This window comes from Sabethes cyaneus, chromosome 2, assembly GCF_943734655.1.
Source record: "Sabethes cyaneus chromosome 2, idSabCyanKW18_F2, whole genome shotgun sequence".
In the NCBI taxonomy this organism is placed as follows: domain Eukaryota; kingdom Metazoa; phylum Arthropoda; class Insecta; order Diptera; family Culicidae; genus Sabethes; species Sabethes cyaneus.
The window spans coordinates 162591668-162618080 of record NC_071354.1 but is presented as its reverse complement, the minus strand read 5'-3'; the positions used below and the strand labels follow the sequence as shown (position 1 = coordinate 162618080).

The window sequence follows — 26413 nt, the reverse complement described above, 5'->3', positions numbered from 1 at the left end:
TATTTTATGATGATTTGAGGATAACGGCTCTCATACAAATAAACAGAAATTTTTGCGTGTGAGCCATATTTTCTGCTATTTAACAAGCGGTAAGCTGTGAAAGTAAACTAGTAAAATCTTCTCGGAGCAAAAGACAGTGAATCGACGCCGCTAATTTACGTGCCTGTTGCCATTCATGTCAAAAGCGAAGAACATTCGAATGGCACGTCATATTTGTAGTGAATGTGCTTTGACTTTAATGTTATTTGTAACCAATGACCCTTTTAAAGGCCACAAGCGAGTTAAAGTAAGATTATTGAAACATGCCAAACTACGCATAATCATATGCAATACAATAATCTGTGTGCTGGTCATTCATTACCATTTCAACCTTTTTGAGGCACATAAGTGATTTTTAAAAGAAATCTCTGTCTCATTGGTAGCAGGCCTTGTACTTATGAACCCTCGTTCACGTATTTTCAAAGCAACCATTGCATTTGTTCGATAGCTAAGCGGTGAGCGAGGTGGACTGTATGGATTTGATTTTTGAATCACCAGACTTCCATTGGGCAGAGGGGGGAGGGTTTCACACTTTCCATTTTTGATCAAAGGTCCAGAAAATTCACACTAAACACTTAATCCTTATATTTAACATTTATACACTATTTACAGTTACATTTTTACAATCAAGAACACGACGGTTTACGGCTACCACGCCGACTCATTTAAACCCGATGCTGCACGGGCTATTTATAATTTCTCCCGTACAATATAGCATTGTCGTGAGTGTTAAGAAGTATTCAGCGCATTGTTGCGCCACCGCGTGAAAGCGCCGTCGATGGTCATCGATGGCTGATACAGTTAGCCCTCCTCTAATGCGGGCTTAGTCCCGAACAGCATTCAATGAAGAATTTAATTAGAATATTTCGCTCTTCTCTTTCAAAAATTCAATTAAACAATGGCACTAACAGATTCTCATAAACATACATATTCCAGAAATGCAGTTTACATTAGTCCTTGATCTAATGATCTGATCTACGATCTAATGATCTACGTCACACTTTCGTACAATCCTTAGGGCTGTATACCTTATAGTTTTTTTAATCGACCAAAAAACTGTGCATTCCAAGCATTTTTACTTGAAGTTTAAAGATGAAAGCCAAGTCTATTTTTGCTTTTTATATGTACGTTATTATTTTTCATGCAAACATTTACGAAAAGACACAAAATCGAAGGAATTTTTTTGCCGATTTTCAGGAATTCCATGGCTCGAATTTCCATTTCTGTTTTGTGTTGAAACCACAGACGAATTGACTTATATTCCACAAATTAATTTTTTTGCCCCCCGATTTTTCAAGCCATTTGCGATGGGGGAGGGGTGACAAAAACTTTAAAAATAATTTGCAATGGCCTTAAACAGTATAAAAATGGCAACCTAAAATCATTATTATTTATTTAGGCCATTACAAATATTTTAAAAAGTTTTTGTCCCTCTGTCCGGTGTTGGGCCACTGGGGGCAAAAAAAAACAGAAATTTTTTGATCGAGCAAAAAAAAAATGGATTTTAGGCATTTTTATTTTAAGTTTAAACATGAAAACCAAATCCGTTCTTGCTTTTAACATATTCGTTGTTAATTTCCATGCAAAAATCTACAAAAAAAAGACAAAAACGAAAGAAAATTTGTTAGGCCGATTTTCGGAAATTCCGCTGTTTGAATTTTCATTTGTTGTTCATGCTAGAAGCGTTAACTCAACCGTACACTTATTTTTCAAATTTTTCAGGTTGTAAAGCCCACAGACAATTGATTTTATAAAAAAAAATTAACCTATATCCTACAAATTATTATTTTGCACTCGATTTTTCAAGCCAATTTCCAAGGGGGGGGGGGCTTGCTGATAAAAACTTTTAAAATGATTTGCAATGGCCTTATTACCCAGAGGAGTAAAGGTAAATTTTTTTCAAACAAATGCAGTCAAATAACTTCGAAATGCAAGAATAGTACATTTTCTCCAATTCACCTCTAAGTACATATATAACCTAATTAAGCGACTAAAACTAACTCAAAGGCCAGGGTATAAACTCGAATAGCATCAGTTCATTTGAAAAATATCACGAGAGTTAAATGTCATCGATTTCGTAATGTGAAGAATTCACAAATGGTCCATTTTGTCTGATTCTCTCCTAGATCCGCAAAAATACGTTCACTTGTTATTGTATAAAAATGCGTAATTGTTCAACGATGAAAATACCAAAATGGAAAACTTTGCTAAATATAGTAACTATATATCTCTTACTCGTGGCGAGATATAATTTGTTTAAAATGGACACTTAAAAATCAAATCTGCACAATAACTGCATATTGCTTTGAATTTTTCCCCAAAATTATTCAGTATATTCTTAAAACACATTTTTCTGAAGGATAATCGGATGCAAAGTAGTTGCATCCAGGATGCAGAATTGATTTTTATTATTATACCTACCAACTACCAAATGCCAAATTATTATATCTCGCCATTAGTAAGAGATATATCGTTACTATATTCAGCACTTTGCCCATTTTGGTATTTTCTAATTTTTTAGAAAACAAAATTTTCAGCCCTTAAAGTATAGAAACACAAATTTTGGGTAGCAAATTTAACTAATTTTGCTGTTTGGTACCAATACTCTATAACGAATAACACACTTTTAAGTTCCTTTTTCCAATTTTTTGATTGGAAAGCTCCTCAAAATCTTAACGTTTACTACATAATGACGTAAGCAACGGATTCTTGCAATAATGCTGGGGCGATATTGCGAATCTCGTTTCGAGTGATTTTGGTTCGTTTCGCCCATTCGTTTAACGTGGCCGAAACGAACCAAAATCTATCGAAACGAGAATGACAATGTCACCCCTGATGTTTTAAAGTGCACCGTTGCATACCGTCGTGGCACGCGAAAGAGAAGAGGCACAAAAAGAATCCCTCATTGTTATTGTACCTTGCAGTAATTTTACGAGTCCTACGCAAATAGGTTTTTAATAATAATTATACTGTACTTACTAAATACACTGAAACTATACTTGTCAAGCAAGGAGGGGTGCAGTGGGCAGGCAATAATGAAAAACTGGCGGTTTAAATTGCTAAATTGCAAACGTCTGTGGTAAACGCAGAAAAAAAAACACGCTAATTTTCGCATGGGACTCTAAATAGGTGGAAACTCCGCAATACGTAGGTACTTTTGAAAAGTTACGCAAGAAATTTTGACACTAGCTGGGGCCCGCGCTAAAGCTGTTTGCGGTAAAAATAATAATAAAAAAAATTTCAACGCCCCACGCTTTCCTTTCTCTAAACATAAACGGGCTCCAGCTAATGTCATTCTCGTTAGTGACATAACCGTACAGATTTCTCCATTTTTAATACACTCAAACTCAAGCCCCCAAGTCGGGGGATACGTGGCTCGTAAAGGAAAACCGTTTAAAAAACCGCGCTAATTATTGACAAATTTGAGTAAAAACTGCCGGCGTGTCGCTACCTGCTGCGATGGTGAGAAAAACGAAAACAAATGTCAGATGCGGTATATTTCATAAAAAATTTTCAAAAGTTAAAAATTAAATTTTTAACTGGTTTTCGATTGAAAACTACTACATTTTTATCAGGTTTTGTAAGAAATTTGCTGTTTTACAAGTTACTTTAAAAACACTTTTAAAATAGTGAATTGAAAGAGCATAAATTTGAAGAATACTGTAAAAGTTAGTGTGGCGACTTAACTAATCGAACACAGAAGTGATCCTAAAGCGGTTTTTGCATATTATTGGAATGTTTTTCTACTTTACAAGATCCTTATGCTTGTTTTGTATCGGTTCAAGTCAAAGTTCTGGAGATTCTAATATCTTTCAGTCTTATCGAACCATGTTGCTCCGGCACTACATGGAAATATGAATGTTCTCTTTAGTTATCCTGTATCTTGCTTGCAATAGCCTGGTTTATATTAATTTCACAAAAAAACAACTTTTTTACCACTCAAGCACGTGGATTTTTATAATTTAGCGTGATATGTAACCTGTTTGTTGTCGCATAAATATACAAAAACCCGTATTAATCCACCTAGCGGCGTGACCTAGCCTTTCTACTGCCGCAATAATCATTATTTAATTTATCAGGTACATCTATTAATAACTTGACTATATTTTTAAATATCCGTTCCGTATTCCTTAAAATCCTCATTTGCCAGTAAAATTCACAACGTATTGCGTAGTGCAATTATATTTTCTTTCCTTGGGTGCGTAAATACTTGTAAGCGTCATTTATGTTACTTGATGAACACCTTATTTAGTTTTATAATATTTACGTGATTTATGGAAAAATAATGTAGACACAAAAGATAATTTTTGCAGACTTCAATGAATATATATAGAAAATTAGAAATTAACCCTCTAACGGGTCTACAAACGGCCTTAACTTTCGGGCTTCAGAACCACCTACGAAACTTGTTTTGAATTGACAATATGAAATATGTGTTTATAGCAGATTCTTTGATATTTTGATATTTTGATATTAATCCCATGCGTTCAAAAGTTAGCATCTTTGAAAAACAAGAGTTCAAAAAATTATTGTTATGCTTCGCTTTTGAAGAAAAAGGAAATCTACAACAAAATGAATAATCTTAAAATTTTGCTATTAGTTTGCTTGGCTTGAATTTTGCAATATAGGTATCTGAATTAGAAAAAATAATTGAATAAAGCATTAGATATGAAAAAGAGAAATTGAACTTTTTCTTAGCTGGCGCTCCTTCAGATAATTATTTTTGCATGAAAATCAAAACTTAAGCTTCTTTTTAATGTATGTAATTTCATGAAAAGATAGTCATTAGCTTGATCGCATCGTTTTTCCAATGTATCCCGTTAGAGGGCTAGGAAAACAAGATGAGGTCGAAAAATAATGCAAAAGCTGCGTCATAAACATGCTTGAGAATGGGAAATATGATTGATATGATTTCCAGTGCTTGTCATTTTTGATTTATTTGTTAAAACATGATTCATGTCATAAGACATCTGTTCTTTAAAATGTCATTAACGAAAATAAATCTTACAAAATTACTACCGTGCAGTTTACTTCCTATTTTTCATATAACATTTCTAAGCTCTAGAATCTATTGATTGAAAAGAGCATCTATTGATGCGGAAAATTTGTTTGAAATTTGTATAAATTTATTTGGAAAAATCAACTCACTAGTATTTTTAATCCTATCACCACTATACCTACATGCTTAAATTAACTGCTATTCTTCGCTTTTTGCTTTTCTTGTACAATTGTGAGCAACAGCAAGTGAAGAAAATCACAATTGAATTCTGAAATCAAAGAAAAGAAAAAACTTTTAGATTGAATCCCACTATTTAATATTTATTTGCAACTGATACGTAGTTCACCTACGACTTCATCAGTGTCTTATTTCAAAGCGTATACGTATCTGTCGCGAATAAATATTAAATAGTGGAATTTAGTCGGTAAAAGTTTTTTCTTTTCCTTAATTTCAGAGTTCGTATTCCACTAAGAGGCTTCAATAACTTCAGAAAATTGACATAATTCTCACTTTTCTTTAATTTCAATGCAAATTTAAAAATTGCAAATTGTCATCACATACACACGTAAACACACACCTATATACATACATACATACATACATACATACATACATACATACATACATACATACATACATACATACATACATACATACATACATACATACATACATACATACATACATACATACATACATACATACATACATACATACATACATACATACATACATACATACATACATACATACATACATACATACATACATACATACATACATACATACATACATACATACATACATACATACATACATACATACATACATACATCACACACATTGCATACAATCAACATTTGTTTTGATTTCACACGTTTAACGGTTTAATATACGGTGCTTAAGTGTGCTTACGGTGCTTAAGTTTAAATAACTTTTGAATGAATCGTCCGATTTTAAATAACTCGGTTTCGTTTGATAGATCTCAGCAGTAATTTTCAAATAATAATAAAATGTGTGATGTTTTTCATTGAATTGATGCTTATATGTTACAAAAATATGTTTTAAATACTATTTTTGCACATTTCTTTATGTAACTTTCAAACTACAAGTCCAATCGTCATGAAATTTGGAAGTTAAGGGTTTGCAAGGCTCCCCTTTCATATGCAATCAATTTTGTTCAAATCGGTTGAGGGACCTATGGGATAATGAAGTCCCATATTTTTCGTATTTTAATACATAACTTTTGAACTAAAAGTCCGATCAATATGAAATTCAATAGCGACCAATGGGACACCTAGACCTTTCATTTGACACTAAGAACATTAAAATCGGTCCAGCCATCTCCGAGAAAAGTGAGTGAGATTAAAAGCGTCACATACACACACACACACACACACACACACACACACACACACACACACATACATACACACACACAGAAAATGCTCAGTTTGCGAAACTGAGTCGAATGGTATATGACATTCGGCCCGCAGGACCTTCTTTCCATTTCCGGTTTTCCGAGTGATTTCTATACCTTTATACTATATATTTATATAGTAGAAAGGCAAAACATTATTTTCTCGTATATACTGTAAATAAACCACTAACAAAGTATATACCAAAAATAAAGTACTCAATTTTCTTACATTTTGCAATAAAAATTTTACTTGTACATTGTTTCACTACATTAAGAAAATTAAAAAAGTGAACTTTTTTCCGATTCTTCAAGCAAACTGTCAACTTTCTCACCGTTCGGCTAGTTCCAAAGACCACCACCGTCAGCGCATAAGTTTCTGTCGAACAGGTCAATTTCGGAGTTTCCACCTATTTAGTCTCACGCGAAAATTATTAGCGTGGTTATTTTCTGAGTTTACCGAACACGTTTGCAATTTGGCAATTTGAGCCATCAGTTTTTCATTATTGCCTCTCCGCTGCACCCCTCCTTGCTTGACAAGCTTATTTTCAATGTATTTAGTAAGAACAGGATAATTTTTATTAAAAAATGAAATTGCGTACGACTCGTAAAATTGCTGCCAGGTGCAATAAAAAAATCTGGCTTTAGTTTTCAAAAGGTCGTATAATGTTTCTGTTTCTGTTTCTGTTTGCAGCACAAGGTGGGGCAGTTAGAGCCAAGTCTGTCCAGGGCTGAGATAAGGTGGTTGTGATAATGTTAAAAGAATCCGTGCGGATTACGCTAGCTCCATAATGTATTGGTGATTATGGATTAATGGGCGGAAGAAGAGTGACAGAACTTGGCTTGATATAATTGTGTGCTTGGTTAATATAGCATAAGATGGCTTGTACTTATCTTGTTTTCTCCTTCCTTTGTTTGTTTCCTCATCTTGTTCGTAGTCAATCTTAAACCTGAAGCAGGCTCCACGCCGGCCGTCCTCTCCATCGTTGTCACCAGTGTGGTCATCTGTGGCTGGTCTCTTGCCTCCCCTCACGGCAACATTATTGTTGCCGTGAGAAGAAGCGATAGAGATCAGGCAGAAAAGAAAAGATAAGAAAAGAGGAAATTTTTAGTCAACATGTTGATTGCAATTTTCGGGTTAGTAATAACACGAGAATTCTATGTCTGTCCATCACCTATGCTACTACCGACTAACTACTCGCTAGGCTGGACGCTACTCATCTCCCAAATACCCATGTCATCACGATTGACCCAGCGCTGTTCAACAACCTATGCTCATTAAAAGCCACAGCCGCCTCTTTATCTACCATCTTTGCAGTATTGTAGCTGATGGCGTAAATTTTCGAATATTTTGTGCGGAATATTATTCAAGAGCAATATTATCGCTCAGAACTATCGAAAAACTACTTGAACTTCCGAAAAATAGAGCAGATGCGATGTAATGGGGACTAGTACTCGCTCGTATTATTCCCGGTGGCATTAATTGCATATTTGTAGCGGTAGTCAACCGATTTGTCGGTATGCTCTTCAGACCGTGGTCAATTGAAATGATTCTGTAACTAAGAAGGGATGAGGTGGATCAAAAAGAACTTCACTTGGAGATATGTATATATGCCGTGTTAGGTCTTAAGTGCAAGCTGTCACTAAAGCAAGACTTAATAAGATGTTAACAACGTTGATAATTCTGTGAGGATGGTATTGAATCGAAAAATAAATCCTCATACCACGGCCATATATTATGTACTATGACCCCATTTTAGGAAGTGGAAATGATTGAGGACAGCCCTTCGCTATCGCTTGAATCAGCCAGAGAATCGAATACCTGTTTTTACTTGAAGAGGTTTTGACTCTAAAAAGATTTAGTTAGAAATGGAATTTCAGTTGAAGTCTGCCAGCATTGGGCAATGCACAGAACAAGATATATATCGAGGCTATAAATCTTTTCGAGTGATCCACTAAGTCCGACCGCGACGACAGCCGCAAGAATGGAGAGGAGCAGGCCGCCGGTGAGTTGCCACCGTTCGACTTGATGGACTCTCCGACAGAGGCTCATCAGCATTAGGAAGGCCCTTGGGAGACAAACAGCGTCATACATGATCATTTTATGTTGTTAGTTGAATACCGTTAACGCGGTTAGTCACAAGACATGCAAATCATTCTAATAAAGGAGGGAAATAAGAAAAAAAAAAAAAAAAAAAAAATTATAATTACATCCAAAACAATACAATAGAGGTGACAGTAACAGCAACGATAGCAATATTAGTAATAATAGTAATAGCATAGGAAACTGATACAGGAAACACATCTACTGACTATAACTTCCTGCCCATTAATAATTGTAATGTGGCAGCATAGGTATAAGAAGAATTTCCGACTCATCATAGAACACTCAAACATATATTCATTCGTACCTATACATCCATGCACACTCATACATGCATACACATGTATACATGTACGTGTGTGTATATTTTTCAGTGCTGTGCTGTCCATAATCGCATAACAGCCACAAATTCTATGGCAATCTCATAGAAAATGTCTCGATTACGCAAATAAAGACATCACATCATTTTTGAACACTCGTTCGTTCTAACTAGCGATACATTTTAATTTTCATGAGTAAGTCAAAATCTCATGAATGGTGGGTAGGATTTGGTTTCAGTTTTCTAGAGAAATTTCTGTGCATACCAGCAATTCATCTAGGGAACCGAGTAAGCCCTCCCGGTGCTTCGGCCCAAACGGATTGAATTTAAAATCAAATCCGTTCGATTTCGCTCCATTCCGCTTTACGAGACACATGCTACACATAAAGCTAAATTATGCAATACTACATACTACACATATATCCAACTTAAACTATAAACATTCTACATGCGGAACTAAGAATTTTTAGGTCGTTTGGCCGAAGTACGCGTCAAACCACCTACCCATGGGAGGGAGTTTTCAAAAGGTCGTATAATACATGTAAAAGGGTTGATTTTGCGACCTTCTGAAAACTAAAGCCGGAAATGTAAAAATAAACCGCATTAATTAAAAAATTGTAATAAAGCTAATTAAAAAATCATAAAAATAAACTGTCTTTTATAATCTTACAGCCCAACGTATTTAGGAAATCCAATTAGTTTTTAAAAAATATATACTCGTCACAGTCACATAATATGATTTATTACAGTTTGTTATTCGTTATTCGTATTAAATTGATTGCATTCGTAGGGTTTTCAGCTTGCAGCAAATAAACCTTATTACGGTCCTGTTGTTCACGTTTGTGATGGCTTCTGGGAACCCTGTACCATCCGAAGCGGAAAATTAAAACGGCATCAGAACGTCATTGATCCAAATATTCACAATTTACGCGGTATTTAAAGCACTGAAACTAGCAAACTCAGAGATTTTCGTATCAAAATTCAATCCATAACCACATTTTTATATTAGTATCACTATTTATGTCACGTAATACTGGTTGACTTGTCACTGCAATACACGTCATTATTTAGGTTATACAGTCATTACACTAACTTCGCAAAAATCTAATTGGAAATGCCTTTTTTCCGGCAGATTCATATCGTTATTCAATCGAAGATAGTTAAATTAACACCGATTTGTTGAATGCCTTTTTTGTGTCACTGTTAGAAATCGATTTCTTTTTCAAATCCCCGACAATGCAAGAGCTGCGTCATTTCACTATAACTTGGCACTTTTTCGCCATTATTTGCACTCTGCGATAATTACCTTGCAAAGCTGCTGGCCGGGAGACAATTCTTCGAACGGATGCCGTGAAAAACACTTCGAACATGCGAAAAGCATCACCGACGAGCTCATTTTCTATTTATTCGACAGACAAAACAATGATTTCCTTCTGAAAAGTAAACGCGTACAAACACTTTTTATTCGTCGTTCCGATGCTGCTGTGCGTGCGACGGCTGTTAACTGTTTTGTCGCTTTTTCTGATCTGCTGGTTTAGCGAGCATCTGAACAATGATGCCAGATGTTTTTCGAAATGGTTTTAACGAAATATGCTGAGCAATTTGCATGAAATTCTGTGCCAAAAACTGTTAATTTATTTGAAAACTTTAGAGCCAACAAAGTAGGTCGATTTTCGGAGATGTGTTAATAATATATGAGATGTTTCCCAAAAATAGCGAATTATAAGTTTTCAGAATAAAAGTGTTTTCACATCTGGCATTTCTGAATCTGACGCAATGATTTGCTTAAAAAAATGAAAAAAAGTCGCAAGTTCAGGGTTTGGAAAGTAGTACTAGATCACTGCCAAAAGGCTGAAGGAGGTACTGACGAATGTAAAGAGCCTGCATAAATATAGAGTGACGACAAAATTGAAGTACAATAAAGGGCATAAAAGGTATGAAGGAAATACGGGAAATACGACAAAATTTAAGTCATTGCGATTGTTATTGGTAGTAAATCTCCGAAGGTCTAAAATTGCAATTTTGATTATTATTTATATTTTACATGATGAAATTTGGCATGATGATTTTCGAATGAGGTTTGCATATCGTTTTACGTTATGCACACAAGCTCCGCGATTAATTGTTACAAGGTGGTTAGTTTTTCGTCAAGTTTTTAATTCATGAACAGGATGAATATAGTTCAAATGTTTCAAGTTTTGTAACGAGTTATGCATTTATTTTTTGATAATTTTTCACTTGAGCTTTTTGGCAAGCTTTGGCTCGATAACCTTCACTGATTCACTGATCAGGTATAGTGTAACAAGTGTTAGTAACGAGATATGAGGCACAAATCTTCTATATGATTGTTAGGCGAGACAAAGATGACAGTAACACGACAAGCTTGCCTAGAAAAGCAGAGCAATTCCTCCACGGTATATCGTGAAAATAAATTAAAAAACAAACTCTTTGTTTGATATGGGGTTTTGAAAAACATATATTGGTAATATTAACTTTATTCCCAGAACTATTAAAATATGTTCGTTTTTAAACTTTGGTACAATGCAATGTAACATTTGGCTCTTCAATTTCTTTCTTGCTTTGTATCAGTTTTAGTTCACGTTGTGCTGATGTAACATTCGTTTTTCCGGATTTCACTTCATCCGGTAGATATAAAAGCGTTTTACTAATTACGGCTTGTAAAGTAGCGATGGTGCGTTCCAATGTCGCACCCATATCGAATCCCGTAAGAGTGGAGTGTGCTAGAAAGAGTGAGGCAAATAAATCACCCGTTCCAGTGAATCGAATCCCATTGCCTTGCTTGGGAATAACCATCCGATAACGTTGACTGTTGTTACCTATAAAGCAGAATTTTGTTATTATTTTCCATTTATTTCCCCTGATTATTGGCCCAAACCATTTTTGTGGCTCACGAGTGCCAGAAGCGAATTGGAGCCACCGAGCTCTGATGAGGAAATGGCGACTGTTTTAATACCCTTGCTATGAAACCATTCCACTGCGGTCCATGCATCCTGTTCAGTTTTGACGGAAACTCCTGTGAGTAATTCCACTTCGAACTGGTTAGGTGTTACAATATCCGCAAGCGGTATAATTTCATCTCGGTAAATTGGCAGAAGTTCTTTGGGAACATACATGATTCCGTCGTCTCCCATTACCGGATCGCAAACTGAAATTGAATTGTTTCAGAGATAATTCAACAATTAGGCGATAACTGCTATATATTCTAGAACATACCATAAATCAGAGATGGATTTACGGAGCGCAACTTTTTTAAAATGTTTGCAATTTCTCGCAGAAAAGTAGGATTTCCGACGTATCCTGTCAGAAGGTGGGTGTACAAAGAGTGCAAGTCATTCGCAACTAATCCAGAAAACACATCCCCAAGCTCGGTTTCGTTCAATATTTGACCTTTGAATCCTTGTTTATAACCGGTATGGTTGGAAAATTGCACTGAGTTGATATTGTCGACTTCGAAACCAAGAACCTGTAATGTAAATTTGCAATGAAAAAGAATACTCAAGCAATCAAATACTATTTTGTACAACAAGCCTCATTTAAAAATGCTTCTGTATTATTGAACTAAGTATCCGACTTGTAATGATGAATTTTTCACCGTTCATCAACAAATGACCGAATCATTGACCAGCACATAGCTTAATCTGTAAACATTTTTTTCTTTGTGGAAGAGCACTCTATCGCAAAACCGAAACGTAAATTTTTCCCAAGAAATTGCAATTGGTACAAGGATTTTAATTTGAAGGAAAAACTTCACTATTGCACAAAAAACCGACAGATGAAAAGTTTATAACAAACGTGGAACGACAAGCATGTAAATGGAAGTGAGTCAAACTGTAAACAAAGATGGAATGATCAAGTTTGTGCATTATTTCAACTGAACATCTTGACGGATGAACATGGGTTAAAACACTTTTGATTAGATTTTCATAATAAGAAAATTTTTTAGTATTAATCATCACGATAGTTGAGATGAACAAAATTATTACTATTTGGCAACTTTTCGTAAAGCTTACCACAATAAATGAAACATGAGCTAAATTATTTTGTCGATTATTTCAACACTAGAATTTACAAGAAAAAAGTATGCATCTCATTTAATTTCGCAATAATTGTATAGTTGATATTTTCTTGTTTAGCCTTCCATGCGTTCGCTTTTTAATCTGGTTAAATATTTCATACCTATAATACTGGTCTATGATTAAATTTACCACTAACCTGTAGCGGGAAGACTGCGCTCTTATTTCCCACGTATCCGTGCACTACATGGCTTTGTATCGAAAGAACCCGATTCATAACGGATGTCATTTTTAACGTGAGCTATCGTTTTTCCGGTGCGCTTCTCCCTAGATTTATTTTACCACTGAAAATTTACAGCCAAAGCTATCACGTTATATGTACCTACCTACAACAAGAGATGAGATTACTATAGTTGAAACGATTCACTGGTTTGTGATAAGATAAGACAACACTGTCGTGAAACTTTTCCAACTTTTGATAACAAAACTAGTGTTGTGATGAGCTGCAAATAATCATCGTGGACCATTAATTAGCAACAATGTAAAAGTACCGTCACGAACTACAGCAGCTTGCGACAGAAACAGCTCTCCTCCTTACGCTTAGACAGATTCGCATCCATTTAGTACGAGAATAAAACTACGCTCATTTACAACATTGTTGCGATCCAAGTGGAAATAAAATTAAACACACTGCCGCCCTCGAAAAGTGCATTCTTCGCAGACAGAATTCAATCATTTCTGATTATTATCTACGATATTTACAAATGAACAGCTGATAGTGTTAGTGACAGCCTTCAAAGAGAGTGCATTCGAATCAACTGTGGACTAGCTAGAGGACCTACAAGCAGAGTAGTGATGAATGTACATCCTCCTAAATCACAGAAGTTTTCAATTTTCATTGAGCGTCTAATCGCTATGACGAAGCTGATGATATTTTGCTGGTTTTTGTAGACGAAAAAGAGGGAGTAAAATATTTTTGCTTTTGTTTTCACGCACGCGTTGATAGGGATGGGATTTTATTTTTTTTACTGCGTTGGATAAATACGCTCTTCCCGAGAAATTATCAAACATTTTTCGCGTAGGTAGTTGCAACAGGGTGTGCAAAGTACCAAAGCCAGCTGTCACTTATCTTAAATGACACTACGTAACTCGCGACTACGAAATTGCTGAAGGCCCAAACAAAATGTTGCGTCAACGCATCCGTCAGTGTCAATTTGACAGTAAACCCTTGGGAAAGCTGTCAGAATAACGCTGACGGACGCGTTGACGTAGCATTCTTTTTAGCCCTTGATATTTGTTTGGTTTTTGAGTGAGAAAAAAGAGAAGAAAGTATTTTTGCTTTGGTTTTCACGCAAGTTTTGGGATAGGGATCTTAAAGGCTAACAATCTTCTGTATCCGAAAATAAAAAAGTTTCTGAAAATGAAAGAAGATTTTGGCAACGACCTTTAGCATGAAAACACGGACACTAACCGGAACATAGAGTATGCTTACCCTTGCCCAGCAGGGCAAGCAGGCTCAACTCGCAAGGCAATCTGGCCGCCTCAAGCTTACAATTCTGGGACTGACCGAGGCTCGTTGGGCGGGTACTGGCAAATACAAGACATCATCCGGACAAGTCTTGCCCAACTCTGGCATATGAGGTGAAAATGCTACTCGAGAAAAAGAAATTGGATTCCTACTGAGCCCAGGGGCACATGCGGCCCTGATTAAGTGCGAACCGATAAACGAAAGGATAAATCGTTGCCAGATTCAGAACACGGGTTAGAAACCTTACAGCAATCTACTGCTATGCGCCAACAGATGCTGTCGTCCTGCAGGAGAAAGAGAGTTTCTACAGTCAGCTGAACAGCGTGGTTGAAAAAATTCTTAACGGGCCCAAATTCACTTGGGCAACTTCAACACGATGATTGGCTCAAATCTTGAACGCGTCATGGGGCGCCATTGCATTGGAGAGATGAGCGAAAATGGGGAGCTGCTTACACAATTATGTGGGAATAACAGCATGGTCATTGGTGGATCGCTCTTTCCCCATAGATCAGGACAAAAGGTCACATGGGTTTCTCGTGACGACCAAAGACAAAACCAAATCGACCACGTCTGAATTAGCTGAAAGTGCCGAAGGAGCCTTCTTGATGTACGCATCACACGCAATGCTGATATTGCATCCGACCGTCTCCTTGTCATGACCTAGATATGCTTGCGCGTTGCACGTGTTCTGCGACGGGAAGAGAAGGTTGGGTGTCATTACGGCGTCCGCCAATCATGAGGTAAAAAGGGCCGAACAACTTGAATCCCGAACCTCGGTGTTGCCGCCTGGTGGAACCGTTAAAGAGCAATAGACCGGCATCAAGAACGCCTGCATCACGACCAGTGACGAAACCCTCGGCAAAGTGCGCAGCGGGTGAAGGGATTGGATTTCGGATGAAACTTGAAGGAAAATCGGCGAACGGAGAGAGGCGAAAGCCGGTATTGAGCGAGCGCGAACCAGATCGACTAAGCCCGCTTGTAGGCGGGACTAGCTCCCTAGCTAAACAAGGAGAAAACGCCGCTGTCAATGGTGATATCCGTTTGTAGTATGATATTTCTTGCCGCCTTGGTGATGCCAGGAATGCCTTTAGCGGCATCGACAGAGCTGGTCAGCCTCTGACTAATCGTACAGAACAGCTTAACCGATGGACTGAACGTTTTGAACAACTCTTCCGAGTTGCAAATGTCAGAGACCAACCAAACCAACAGCTATGCATACAGATTCTGTACAGGCGATTTCTTTCAAATATCTGTTAAACACAGAATAATCTGTGCATGTGGCAACCCTGCTCACAGTCAGTGTAGCCAAAATTAAGTCTATGGTAGTGAACTCTGACAATCCCACCAAATTCACAGCAACGGGACAACAAGTTCAGCAGGCGGACGCCTTTCAATATCTTGGTAGCCAGAAAACGCCCGATGGTGGTACCAAGACTGATATCGCCGCATCATTCATGTCTGGTGGTCTGACAACTGGATATCCAATGAGGAACTCCATCGTCGATGTCATCAACGGCCGATAGCAACAAAAATTTGTGAACGTAGGTGGAGTGTGGCGGACACACCTTGAGGAAAGGAGCGAAAGAGATTTGTAAAGAAGCACTCGACTGGAATCCGCAAGGACAGACGTAGACAGACGACCTGTCCGTCGCTTGGACAGGTTCTCGTCTACAGTCCGGATATCGTTGGCTAAGCTGCGTCGCCATGAGCCTCTACCCTCTAGATCTGGCTCTTCTACGCTGTCGTTGCGGATTCAATTGGCAAAAGCCATGGCGGGTAACTGTAGCAGCCATCAAGAGTATGAAATCCAATAGAGCGCCAGGGATAGATCGTATTTCAGCCGAAATGCTCAAAGCTGACCCATCTTTGTCAGCCCAGATGATGCATCAGCTTTTCAGTAATATTTGGGAAACCGCAACTTTTCCGGTGGACTGGATGCAGGGCATATTGGTCAAAGTCCCTAAGAAAGGAGACCTAACTGAATGCGGTAACTGGCGTGGCATCACGTTGCTCTGTATTACTCTCAAAGTACTCTGTAAGGTAATCCTTAATCGGATCCAGGAGAAGATCGGCGCTACTCTCCGGCGGCAGCAAGCTGGATTCCGTGCTGGCTGATCATGTGTAGACCATATCACAACGCTCCGCATTATATTGGAGCAGATCAACGAATTCCAGGACTCTCTTCTGCTGGTGTTCGTTGGCTTCGAAAAGGCGTTCGACCGACTCAATCACGAAAACATCTGGGGCGCACTTAGGCGTAGAGGAGTTCCAGATAAGTTAGTCCATCTCATCGAGGCTCAGTACGAGGCGTTTTCGTGCAAGGTTTTGCACGACGGCGTCTTGTCCGACCCCATAAGGGTTACTGCTGGCGTGAGACAGGGCTGCATTTTATCACCGCATCTGTTTATCATCGTTATGGATGAGATATTAGTTGGAGCAATTGACAGTAGACCAAATCGAGGATTGCCTTGGAATCCTCTAACGATGGAGCAGCTAAATGACCTCGACCTAGCCGACGACATTGTCTTACTCGCACAACGCCGAAACGATATGCAGAGCAAGTTAGACGACCTCTCCAAGAGCTCCCAAGCAGCAGTCTCACAGTCAATGTAGCGAAAACTAAGTCAATGGTAGTGAACACTGACAATTCCACCAACTTCACAGTAGTGGGACAACAAGTTGAGCAGGTAGACGCCTTTCAATATCTTGGTAACCAAACAACGCCAGATATAGCCACACGGATCAGGAAGGCCAGGGGTGCCTTTGCAGGTCTGCAAAACATTTGGCGCTCAAACCAGATCACTCTACGTACGAAAACCCGAATCTTTAATTCAAACGTGAAATCCGTACTGCTGTATGCCTGCGAAACGTGTTGCGTCTCAGCGGAGACAACGCAAAAACTGCAGGTATTCATTAACCGGTGCCTGCGATACATCATTCGTGCCTGGTGACCTGATAACTGTATATCCAATGAGGAACTCCATCGTCGGTGTCATCAACGGCCGATAGCCACAGAAATTCGTGAACGTAGGTGGAAGTGGATCGGACACACCTTGAGGAAAGGAGCGAACGAGGTCTGCAGAGAAGCACTCGACTGGAATCCACAAGGACAGCGTAGAAGAGGCAGACCCAGAGGCTCATGGCGACGGAGCTTAGCCAACGACATCCGGGCTGTAGACGAGAACCTGTCCTGGCGACAGGTAAAAGCCATGGCGGGTAACCGTCAGCAGTGGAGATCTCTGATTTCATCCCTTTGTTCTGCCGGGCCGGTGGACATGGACACATAACGTAACATGGCGGGTAACCGTCCGTCGGCAGTGGAGATCTCTGATTTCATCTTTTTGTTCTGCCGGACCGGTAAAAATGGACGGACACATAAGTAAGTAAATAAGTTAGTGAGTCTCATACAGATATTTTTACACGATAGGATCCGATATAGTAGACTTTCGTACGCAAATTTGCGAATTTCCATATACTTTTTTCCAGTAGATATGGGCTTATCACAGCGACCAGTACTTAGATTTATTGTAGTATTGTCGGGGTGCTTGTTGTATTATGCACTACACTTGTATTTGTTATTGCTACGTTCACTATTGAGTAGTCGGTATGCTTATTATTTTTTTATCCGTGCTTGTGTGTGATTAACCCCTCGTTCGAAGTTTGCTCTACTAAACAGTTCCGCTTCGTTTTAAGCTTCGATTCGATTCTGCTGATTCCAAAAGCAGTTTTTTTTGTTTGAAACAAAAATTCTGTCCATAAAAATATATTCAGATTGGCAAGAAGAATGCAGTATTTAGATTTTCATGAACAGAATCCGCTTTTGGGCCCAAAAACTGCTTCCGAAATTGGTCTCTCCGACGAAAAGTTAATAACTGCTAGTTTCCCGTTAAATGACCCTGTCGTGGCTCCATCAGGTTTGGCTAAATCCTCCCTAGGTAGTTAGAGATGGTCGGGTCTCGGGTTTTCAGACCCGAAACCCGAAAAAAACCCGAACCCGTCGGGTTCGGGTCGGGTTCGGGCTTAACACTTTTACCAGGTGTCGGGTTCGGGTCGGGTTCGGGTTTGGGCAAAAAAAAATATTCGGGTTCGGGTCGGGTTCGGGCTCAGCGAAAAAAATAAGTCCGGGTTTCGGGTTTGGGTAATGAGAAATCGAACCATCTCCACATTCAGTTCTTGTAAAAGTATTATTTTAACATAATAAATTAAGCAGTACTTTAATGATATTTAGTATGGCTTAGATATCAGCTACACTGGACTGGTTGCTTTTTAGACGCTTTAGTGTTTTCAGATTTAGATCGAGTTTAGAGCAAAAGTTATATATTGCAGAATTCGTTAGTTGGATCATGTCATAACTGCGCCCAAATAGTGATTGGGTGGACTGACAGAAGACTAGAATTGTCTGCTATCATAAATTATTGGTTTCTATTCCGATTTCCAAAAAGTTTCGTACCTCGGAATAGTTGTAAGTTTAGCTGTCTTTAACACTAAATATACCGTGAAGCAGAGCTGCCACAAATACAGATATTTGTGCATGCATAAATTTGGGACCCATCGATTATTTCACTTGCTGTGATTTCTGGCTCTACTAATGTTCCTGAATTTTAAAGTACTTCATAAACTATTTATGTTATTAAAAAGATTAGATCGAGAAAATAAAATAATCCGGAGAAAATGGTAGGGTCCCAAATTTATGCATGCACAAATATCTGTATTTATGGCAGCTCTGCCGAGAAGGGGTCGTTTCACCCATTGCTTTTTTAGTTCATTTTCACGACATTATAACACAATTCTCCTTTTATTAGAAAATATATTTAAAACATAATACAAAGTTTGGTCCTCTACTATTTCTGTTTTTATCGAGAAAAATATTAACGCTAATCTATTGATAATCGCGGGATTTCCGGTCTTGTCGCGAAAAATATTCGTAGAGTGAAGTCGGTATGTTTAGTGTTAAAATCAATCCCTTTTGTGTTTGCTACCTTTAAACTAAGGTGCTGGTCCTTTAGACTAAGAACTAGCTTTCGGTTATTAGATACCGGTATAACACAATGAAACAAGATCCAAGCATTTCAAAATAATTTCTCATCTAAATTTTTCTTTTCGCTTTTTACATGTTTCATAGAAAACTTAAGAGATATTCCCGCGAAAAGTAAAAGAAACGATTCTAGTGTATACTTTAATTTTTTTTGAATTTTCAATTCAGTTCCAAAAGAAATAGAAGGGTGAAAAAAACCTAAAATTTCAAATGAATTTTAGAGCTCGAACGCTATAGAGAATACGAAAAGAAAACTGCCGAGATTTAAATCCAGGTGTGAGTTTTATGAAAATTAATATAAAATTTGAGATCAGGGCGGGATCAAATGTAACATAAAATAAAAATTCGGGTTCGGATCGGGTTTTGGTTTGGCTGAAAAAAAAATCGGGTTCGGGTCGGGTTCGGGCTTAGCGAAAAAAATAAATCCGGGTTCGGGTCGGGTTCGGGTTTGGCTGAAAATAAAATTTCGGGTTCGGGTCGGGCTCGGGTTTAACAGAAAATAAAAATTCGGGTTCGGGTCGGGTCCGGGTTTGACAGCAAAAAAATTTTCGGGCCCGGGTCGGGTTCGGGCTTGGAAAATATGAAACCCGACCATCTCTACTAGGTAGGTCTTTCGTTGTCGGGGGTTATAGCGCTTCTTAGTAATGAACGATACTTGTTATTTTGACTGACTAAGACTGCTCTTCAAAGTTGCACCTGTTTGCTTGTAAGAAATTTTCAACAGCAGTCGGGATTTTATGCGATTCTTATTGCATTTATAACGATAATAAATATCCACAATACACCACTAGGATAACCTAATGTACTTTCTGCACCGAAATCGAAACATTTGTGAAGTAAATATGAATAGCATTTTGTTTATAAACAAGATGCGCTTCCCTACGATAAACATTCGGAGCTCAAGTAACCTCAGTGCTTTTTGTATAGTAATAGTTCTACCGAATTGAAAGTTTAATTGAACATGCGAATTCAAGTGATACTTGAAATTACAACCTCTCGGTCCCGTTCCAAACGCTGGCAGAGACTAACAGCTAGGAAAAATTATGGGTGAGCACGAGAATGTAGGATGCGAAGGGCCGACCGTTTCTTTCTTTTTTTTTCTGCACATCTGATTTTGATTAGTTTCCGACTGGCAGTGGCAAGCCCAGGCACAGGGAAGCTACCTGATGTGCTCGTAATCCGATAGTTGTGCCTATAGTGGTAACGGTTTGCATTTGTTAAGATGAACAGATTTCGATAACGTTTCGGATGAAAGGATCAAGGCACGCTTCAGTCGATGTTCAATTAGCACAGTTGGGCGATGAGACGATAGTTGAATCGTTTGTGGGTTTTCGAAGAAATACTGTTTCTATTGTGCAGGAAGTAAATTGTTTCATTCGCAGTCGGTTATAGAAAAAGATTTCCTTTTCCTAAACGTGTTCACAACCTCCGTTTTGATGGAAATTGTAATATGATAAGTTGTATTTCTTTTAGCCACGGTTTTAAATATCTGAATACAGGTATCTTTCTTAACTGTACACCTTTGGTTTATTAGGATATTTTTGTTTTTCAGATATAATAGGAGAAATTGAGCCTTAGTTAGAACCTAATTCCGTTATCCCGTTAATAAATTTAAAATCAAAATTTTTGAGCCGAGATCATGCCAAAAACCTTGATGATTAAGGAGAAGAATATAGAAACTGGGAACCACAGTTATATCACAGACAAACAGACATAACACTCGTTTTCCATTCATCGTACCGATTAAACCGTCATTTCAAATTTGGGCTTAGTTGGGAATGTCTCCGTTTTGGTCAAAGTGGCGCTTTTTGACGAAAGAAGGGGAATTCTCCATAAAAAATACTTGCTACTTCGAGGGATACCCATACTGCTATTTGATATTTGGGAATGTCGATCATAGATGGTGCTAGTGCTCAGGCTAAATGTGAGGTACGATAATTTTTGTTGATTTTTCTTCCAAGAGTTATGTCTGTTTGTCTGTGGTTATATGTTACTTCTTACTTATCACTAAATTGTCGTCTCTTTTTTGAAAAAAGTGCTTGCCACTAGCTTGTGTGTTATTTGAGATTCTGTTGGTAAACGTCAGAGATATATTTTATTCGTAAAACGAACTCTACTTTCGGTAAGGCACCGGTTTTAGAACGTCTGTACCATAAATCATTGATGCTGCAACGGTGCAATAGGAATTGGGAGCTTAGAAGCACTTTTTTCGTCTCTAACAAGCATTTAAATACTGCTTGATGTATGACTTCTGCACAAACTGGAATTTCACCCCTATGCAACCTTGATGAGAATCTCGCCCGACAGAACAAGAAAAAAAAACGAGGGCAAGGACAATTTGGTTCACTACGTCACCCCGCAGTAAGTCTGGTGCTGATGCTGATGCTGCGAAAGGGAATGAATGAAAACTTTTATTTAGCCATCACCTGCCTGCCGATTCTGAAGCTGAGCCCAAAATCCGTTCACAAACAATGCCTAGTCCAACTGGAAGGGAGCACGTGGTGTTCCCATTCAAAGAGCTGTCAAAAGCCAAAGTCGAGTGAATTACTAGTCCTGGTTGCCCCGTATAATTTTATCGTAAATCAGCAAAATCCTAATGCATTCTGGTTCGTTCTCCAGTTCAATACGGAATGTTGGTACCTTCTGCATACATTACAAACAAAGGAGGACAGAATTCCGGGTACAAACAGTAAAATTAATTTTATTGCTTGCGAACCCGACTGCCTTGCAACGATCAAATGTCCAGCCTATCGAACAGTCGTAAAACTTTTTTTCAAAATCAATAAGTCCGTTCAGGATGCTGCGCTCGATGCAACTGACTGAACTGTCCCGAGGGGGTGCCTAAATGTACCGCACATTAAGAGTGGACGAACTTGAAATTTTATGTGGCGTGGGTCGGTAGGCGCTAATCTTTCTCCTGGATCTTCGCAGTTATCGAGCAAGGGATGACGAGATGACAATGGTCATAAAATTTTATTATATCTATTATTGGATATGATTTTTCTTTTGTTTCTACGGATGTAAAGCTGTTAGCAGGCCGAATGATGGAGGATTTATGCTGGATGAAACGCAAACTGTTCAGTGGTCAGTCAAAGCCAGTCATTTCCATATGCACTTTATGCTAACTGTTGCATATGCTCGTCGTAGGGCAAAATGCTGGAGATAAAGAATAAAGGTAGCGTATTTTGTGATTGAGCATATGAAATAACATTGCGGAATAGATTGATTCACTGCAATTGTTATGCGCCGTAGAAGGGTTGCACCACTTTAGAAATCTTTTGTTGGTTCATTGCAACTGCGAAAATAAATCCCCTAGGTGGACAATATTTATATGCCATTTTGTGACGAAAATGCTTTGGAAAATAAATAATTAGAATATGCGTTAGTTATTTGAGGTCAACCTATACGAATCCAACGTCTGATAGGCACTTCACTTTTTACTTTCCTTTTACTGTGCAGATTACTTCTCGGTAGAGAAGAAACGTCTCCCGTTGGAAGAATCCTAGTTCTATATCATATGCAAGGCATTCTGTATGAATCTAACGCAGGATTCCTCCACACGATTCCCATGCGCGGAGCCCCAGCGATTATGTTCGAATCTCTTTGGTTCATTCGGGGTGTTGTGTCAAATGCTAGTCTAGATGGCAGTTTCATCAAGACACTAGGCAGCGTTGCCCTAATTAAGTAACCTACCTAAATAAGACGGTTATGAAAAACCAAATAAAATTTATCGCTGAACGTTCGACATGGACCTAGGCAACAAAATCAGGACATGGAGTGGATGTCTGGTTCCTATAACGACAGATCGGTGAATTTCTCGGGTGGTGAAAGGGTATTCCTGAAACTCCGAAAGTTCGGCACTGCTTGAGATTTTTCGCAAAGACAAGAAGCTGTGAAAGATGCGTAACAGTAAGACCCAATGTTACCAGAGCGCTGGAACCTCCAACGAGCTGGGAGCAGGCTTCTTTGTGCTGTGCAAAATGCTGATTCGCTTGATAGAATTGAACCGTTTCTTCAATCGTCAACGGACGCTGCCCACATGAAGGTTGACACAATAAGAAGAAAGAGTTGTATGTCCAATTGCAGGAACGCTAAGAGACATCATGGTCGTCATCGAGGTCGGTAGTAAAGCGTTATATAAATGCTCGACACCGCCTACACACCGATACAAATGATAACTGGCATTGGTCATCAGCTTCGCAGTTTTCCGAGGTCTGAGAGTCAGAAAAACTTTCTTTCCGGCAAAGAAATCCACAATGCCACAATGCTAATTGGCCACGTTCTCGATGGCCAGTTTTTCTCAAACCTCACCATACTTCGATCCTCGATAACGGGTGAGGCAGGATCCCAGGTAACATTTTGGTTGTATAATAGCTTATCAAGCACTTGTTCCACGGGAATTAGCTGTACGATAGTTTAATAAGCTATTATACAACAGAAAATGTACACTTGGGGTACACTCGGTCGTAAGAGAAGCCGTAATGTTGACGCTAGGTGAAGATAACCCGATTTCACGAAATGACTGGTTTCACTGGAATTGTCAACAGTATGAAGAGGAATAAAAGATTTTGTAAAATATATTTAGGCATTGCTACGTAGGAAAACTTGACCAAATATCAACAAACGTGGAACAAGCTGATCATCAACCTGAAGAGGAAATATTGTAAGAAGGAGGACAGAGATCGTGAAGAATTAGAACAATCATTCCCCGCTAATGACACGAGTTAGTTACATGCAGATGTGAACCAATCTCGTAATCACCGAAACCAGATATGTGAGGGCACGGGTAGAGAAATTTGATCACAAACTAGCGCGAGGTAGTAGGCTGGTGGAAGCAATTATTCGATGAGCATTTCAATGGCGTTATAAAAAAAGGAGGTGGAACGGAACTTAACTTGAGAGTGCCCACGGACGATTGCAGCATTCCGGCTGCCGACCTCGAGGAGAACCAGCAACAAATCGGACTTAGCCTTAGCCTTGGACTTAAACGTCTTTCTAAGACTTGACCCTGAGCTGAAGCCAAACGGATTGGACTTGTCATTAATGTATCGAAAACAAATGAAACGAAGAGGTTCTAGAGAAGTGAATGCTGACCTTCCTCCCTGGATTCATTTAGACAGTGATGAAATCGAGGTGGTAGAAGAGTTGGTGTATCTGGGCTCACTGGTTACCGCAGACAACGACACCAGCAGAGAAATACAAAGACGCTTTATGGCAAGAAATCGTGCCTACTTTGGACTCCGTAGGACGCTGCGATCGAACAAAATTCGCCACCGTACGAAGTTAACAATCCACAAGACGCTGATTAGACCGGTTCCGGTAGTCCTATACGGCGATGAGACATGGACTATGCTCGTGGAGGACCAACGCACCCTTAGTGTTTTCGAACGGAAGGTGTTGCGCACCATCTACGGCGGAGCGCAGATGGAAGACGGAACGTGGAGGAGGCGAACGAACCATGAATTGCATCAGCTGCTTAGGGAACCACCCATTGCTTACACCGCAAAAATCGGTCACCTGCGATGGGCTGGGCACGTCGTGAGGATATCGGACGACAGCCCGGTCAAAAAAGTTCTAAATAATAACCCGACTATGACGAGACGGCGGGGCGCGCAGCGAGCAAGCTGAATCGATCAAGTGGAAGGCGACCTGCGGACCCTACGCAGACTACGTGGCTGGCGAATTGCGGCCATGGACCGAAGAGACGACTTAAGATTCTTCGTACAGCATAGGAAACTACGACCTGGAGCTGATTAAGTAAGTAAGACTTGACCCTTCTTTATCGACAGACTTCAAACTACCGAAGAAACTACCGGGAGAATTAGTGAAAGGAGTGGTTGGTTTTTCAAACAAACTGACGTGGCTGTCCTGTATCACAACATTGTCCTGTATACAACATCGGTGTAATCCGGCGAGCCGGCATTGAAACAAGACAAACGATCTAGAGCAAAAGCAGCCAGACGACTTTGACATCATTACTAGGAATCTTGCGACGGCGGGCGAAGAAAATGTATGCCAGACTAAAACCTGAGGTAAAGATAGGGTGATGTTCCAAAGAAAATGATAGACAGTGACTATTGATAGCGATGAACTGGACTCCTCCAGTTTCTTGATGAGTTCACATATTTGGGTTCTCTGCTCACCGCCGATACCAGTCGTTAAATCGTCGTATTCAAGCTAGAAGTCGGGTCTACTTTTCCTCCGAAAGACGTTGTGATCAAGGAGCATACGCTGCGGCACAAAGGTGACGATGTACAAAACGCTGATCAGACCAGTCTGTAGCCCATTATGGGCACGAAACTGTTACCTTGTTTACGGAAGATATTAGTGCACTTGACGTATTTAAACGAAACGTGTTGCGGAGGTGTTTTGGTGGAGTATAAATGGAAAGCGGAGAGTGGTGGAGGCGTATGAATCACAAGCCGCTGGCACTACTTGGAGAAACTACCACCATACACTTGGCTTGGGAGGTTATGGAGGGCCGACCTTCGTCGCAAGGAAGCCGGACGACTGTGCAGTGAACTCTGTACTGTTCAGTAATCCAACCGGTTCCAGAAATAGAGGGGTTCAACATGATAGATGGCTCGATCAGCTTGAAGCCATTTTGCGTGTATCCAGATGGTCAACAAATTGACCGAGTGCAGAGCAGAGAAGTTCTTGATGTAGCACGAGTCACCCTGACTATAAGCTGATAGAAGAAGAAGAAGAAAAAGCAGTAGAAGAAGAAGACGAAGTGGTTTGACTCATGCATAAAACGAACAATCGCTTTGACTGCTGTTCTTACCGTAGCGTTGCGCTGGTCTACGCCGCCTACAAAGTGCGTTCCCAAATTTTGTAACGTCGTCTATCCCCAGTAGGTAAAAAATTCACTTCGTAGACGACTTAGTTTTTATTATCAGAAACTTAGTCTGCCCAATTAGCTTCGAAGTACGATGCTG

General features: G+C 39.2%; 2 protein-coding genes across 7 annotated transcripts in view; both read right to left on the bottom strand.

Annotated features, from left to right (window-relative positions):
* LOC128733539 (protein starmaker) overlaps positions 1 to 10355 on the bottom strand; it is a 37891-nt gene extending 27536 nt beyond the window's left edge. Inside the window, exon 1 of the mRNA XM_053827191.1 lies at positions 10185 to 10355. Within this exon, the coding sequence (XP_053683166.1) occupies positions 10185 to 10274 (90 nt within the window). The 5' untranslated portion in view covers positions 10275 to 10355. The remainder of the gene's footprint in view (positions 1 to 10184) is intronic.
* A 986-nt stretch (positions 10356 to 11341) lies between these two features.
* LOC128735040 (pyridoxal kinase) lies at positions 11342 to 13648 on the bottom strand. Of its 6 annotated transcripts, none has more exons than XM_053829502.1 (5): positions 13299 to 13648; positions 13112 to 13239; positions 12113 to 12362; positions 11775 to 12044; positions 11342 to 11715 (listed from the first exon to the last, which is right to left on the bottom strand). In XM_053829502.1, the coding sequence occupies exons 2-5, from the start codon at positions 13199 to 13201 to the stop codon at positions 11405 to 11407; spliced, it is 921 nt and encodes a 306-aa protein (XP_053685477.1). In that variant the 5' UTR covers positions 13202 to 13239; positions 13299 to 13648; the 3' UTR covers positions 11342 to 11404. The 6 variants fall into 6 exon arrangements, with proteins under 6 accessions (XP_053685477.1, XP_053685479.1, XP_053685476.1 ...); XM_053829504.1 differs by having other exon boundaries at positions 13112 to 13298; positions 13366 to 13648; XM_053829501.1 differs by having other exon boundaries at positions 13112 to 13298; positions 13464 to 13648.
* Positions 13649 to 26413: the final 12765 nt, after the last annotated feature.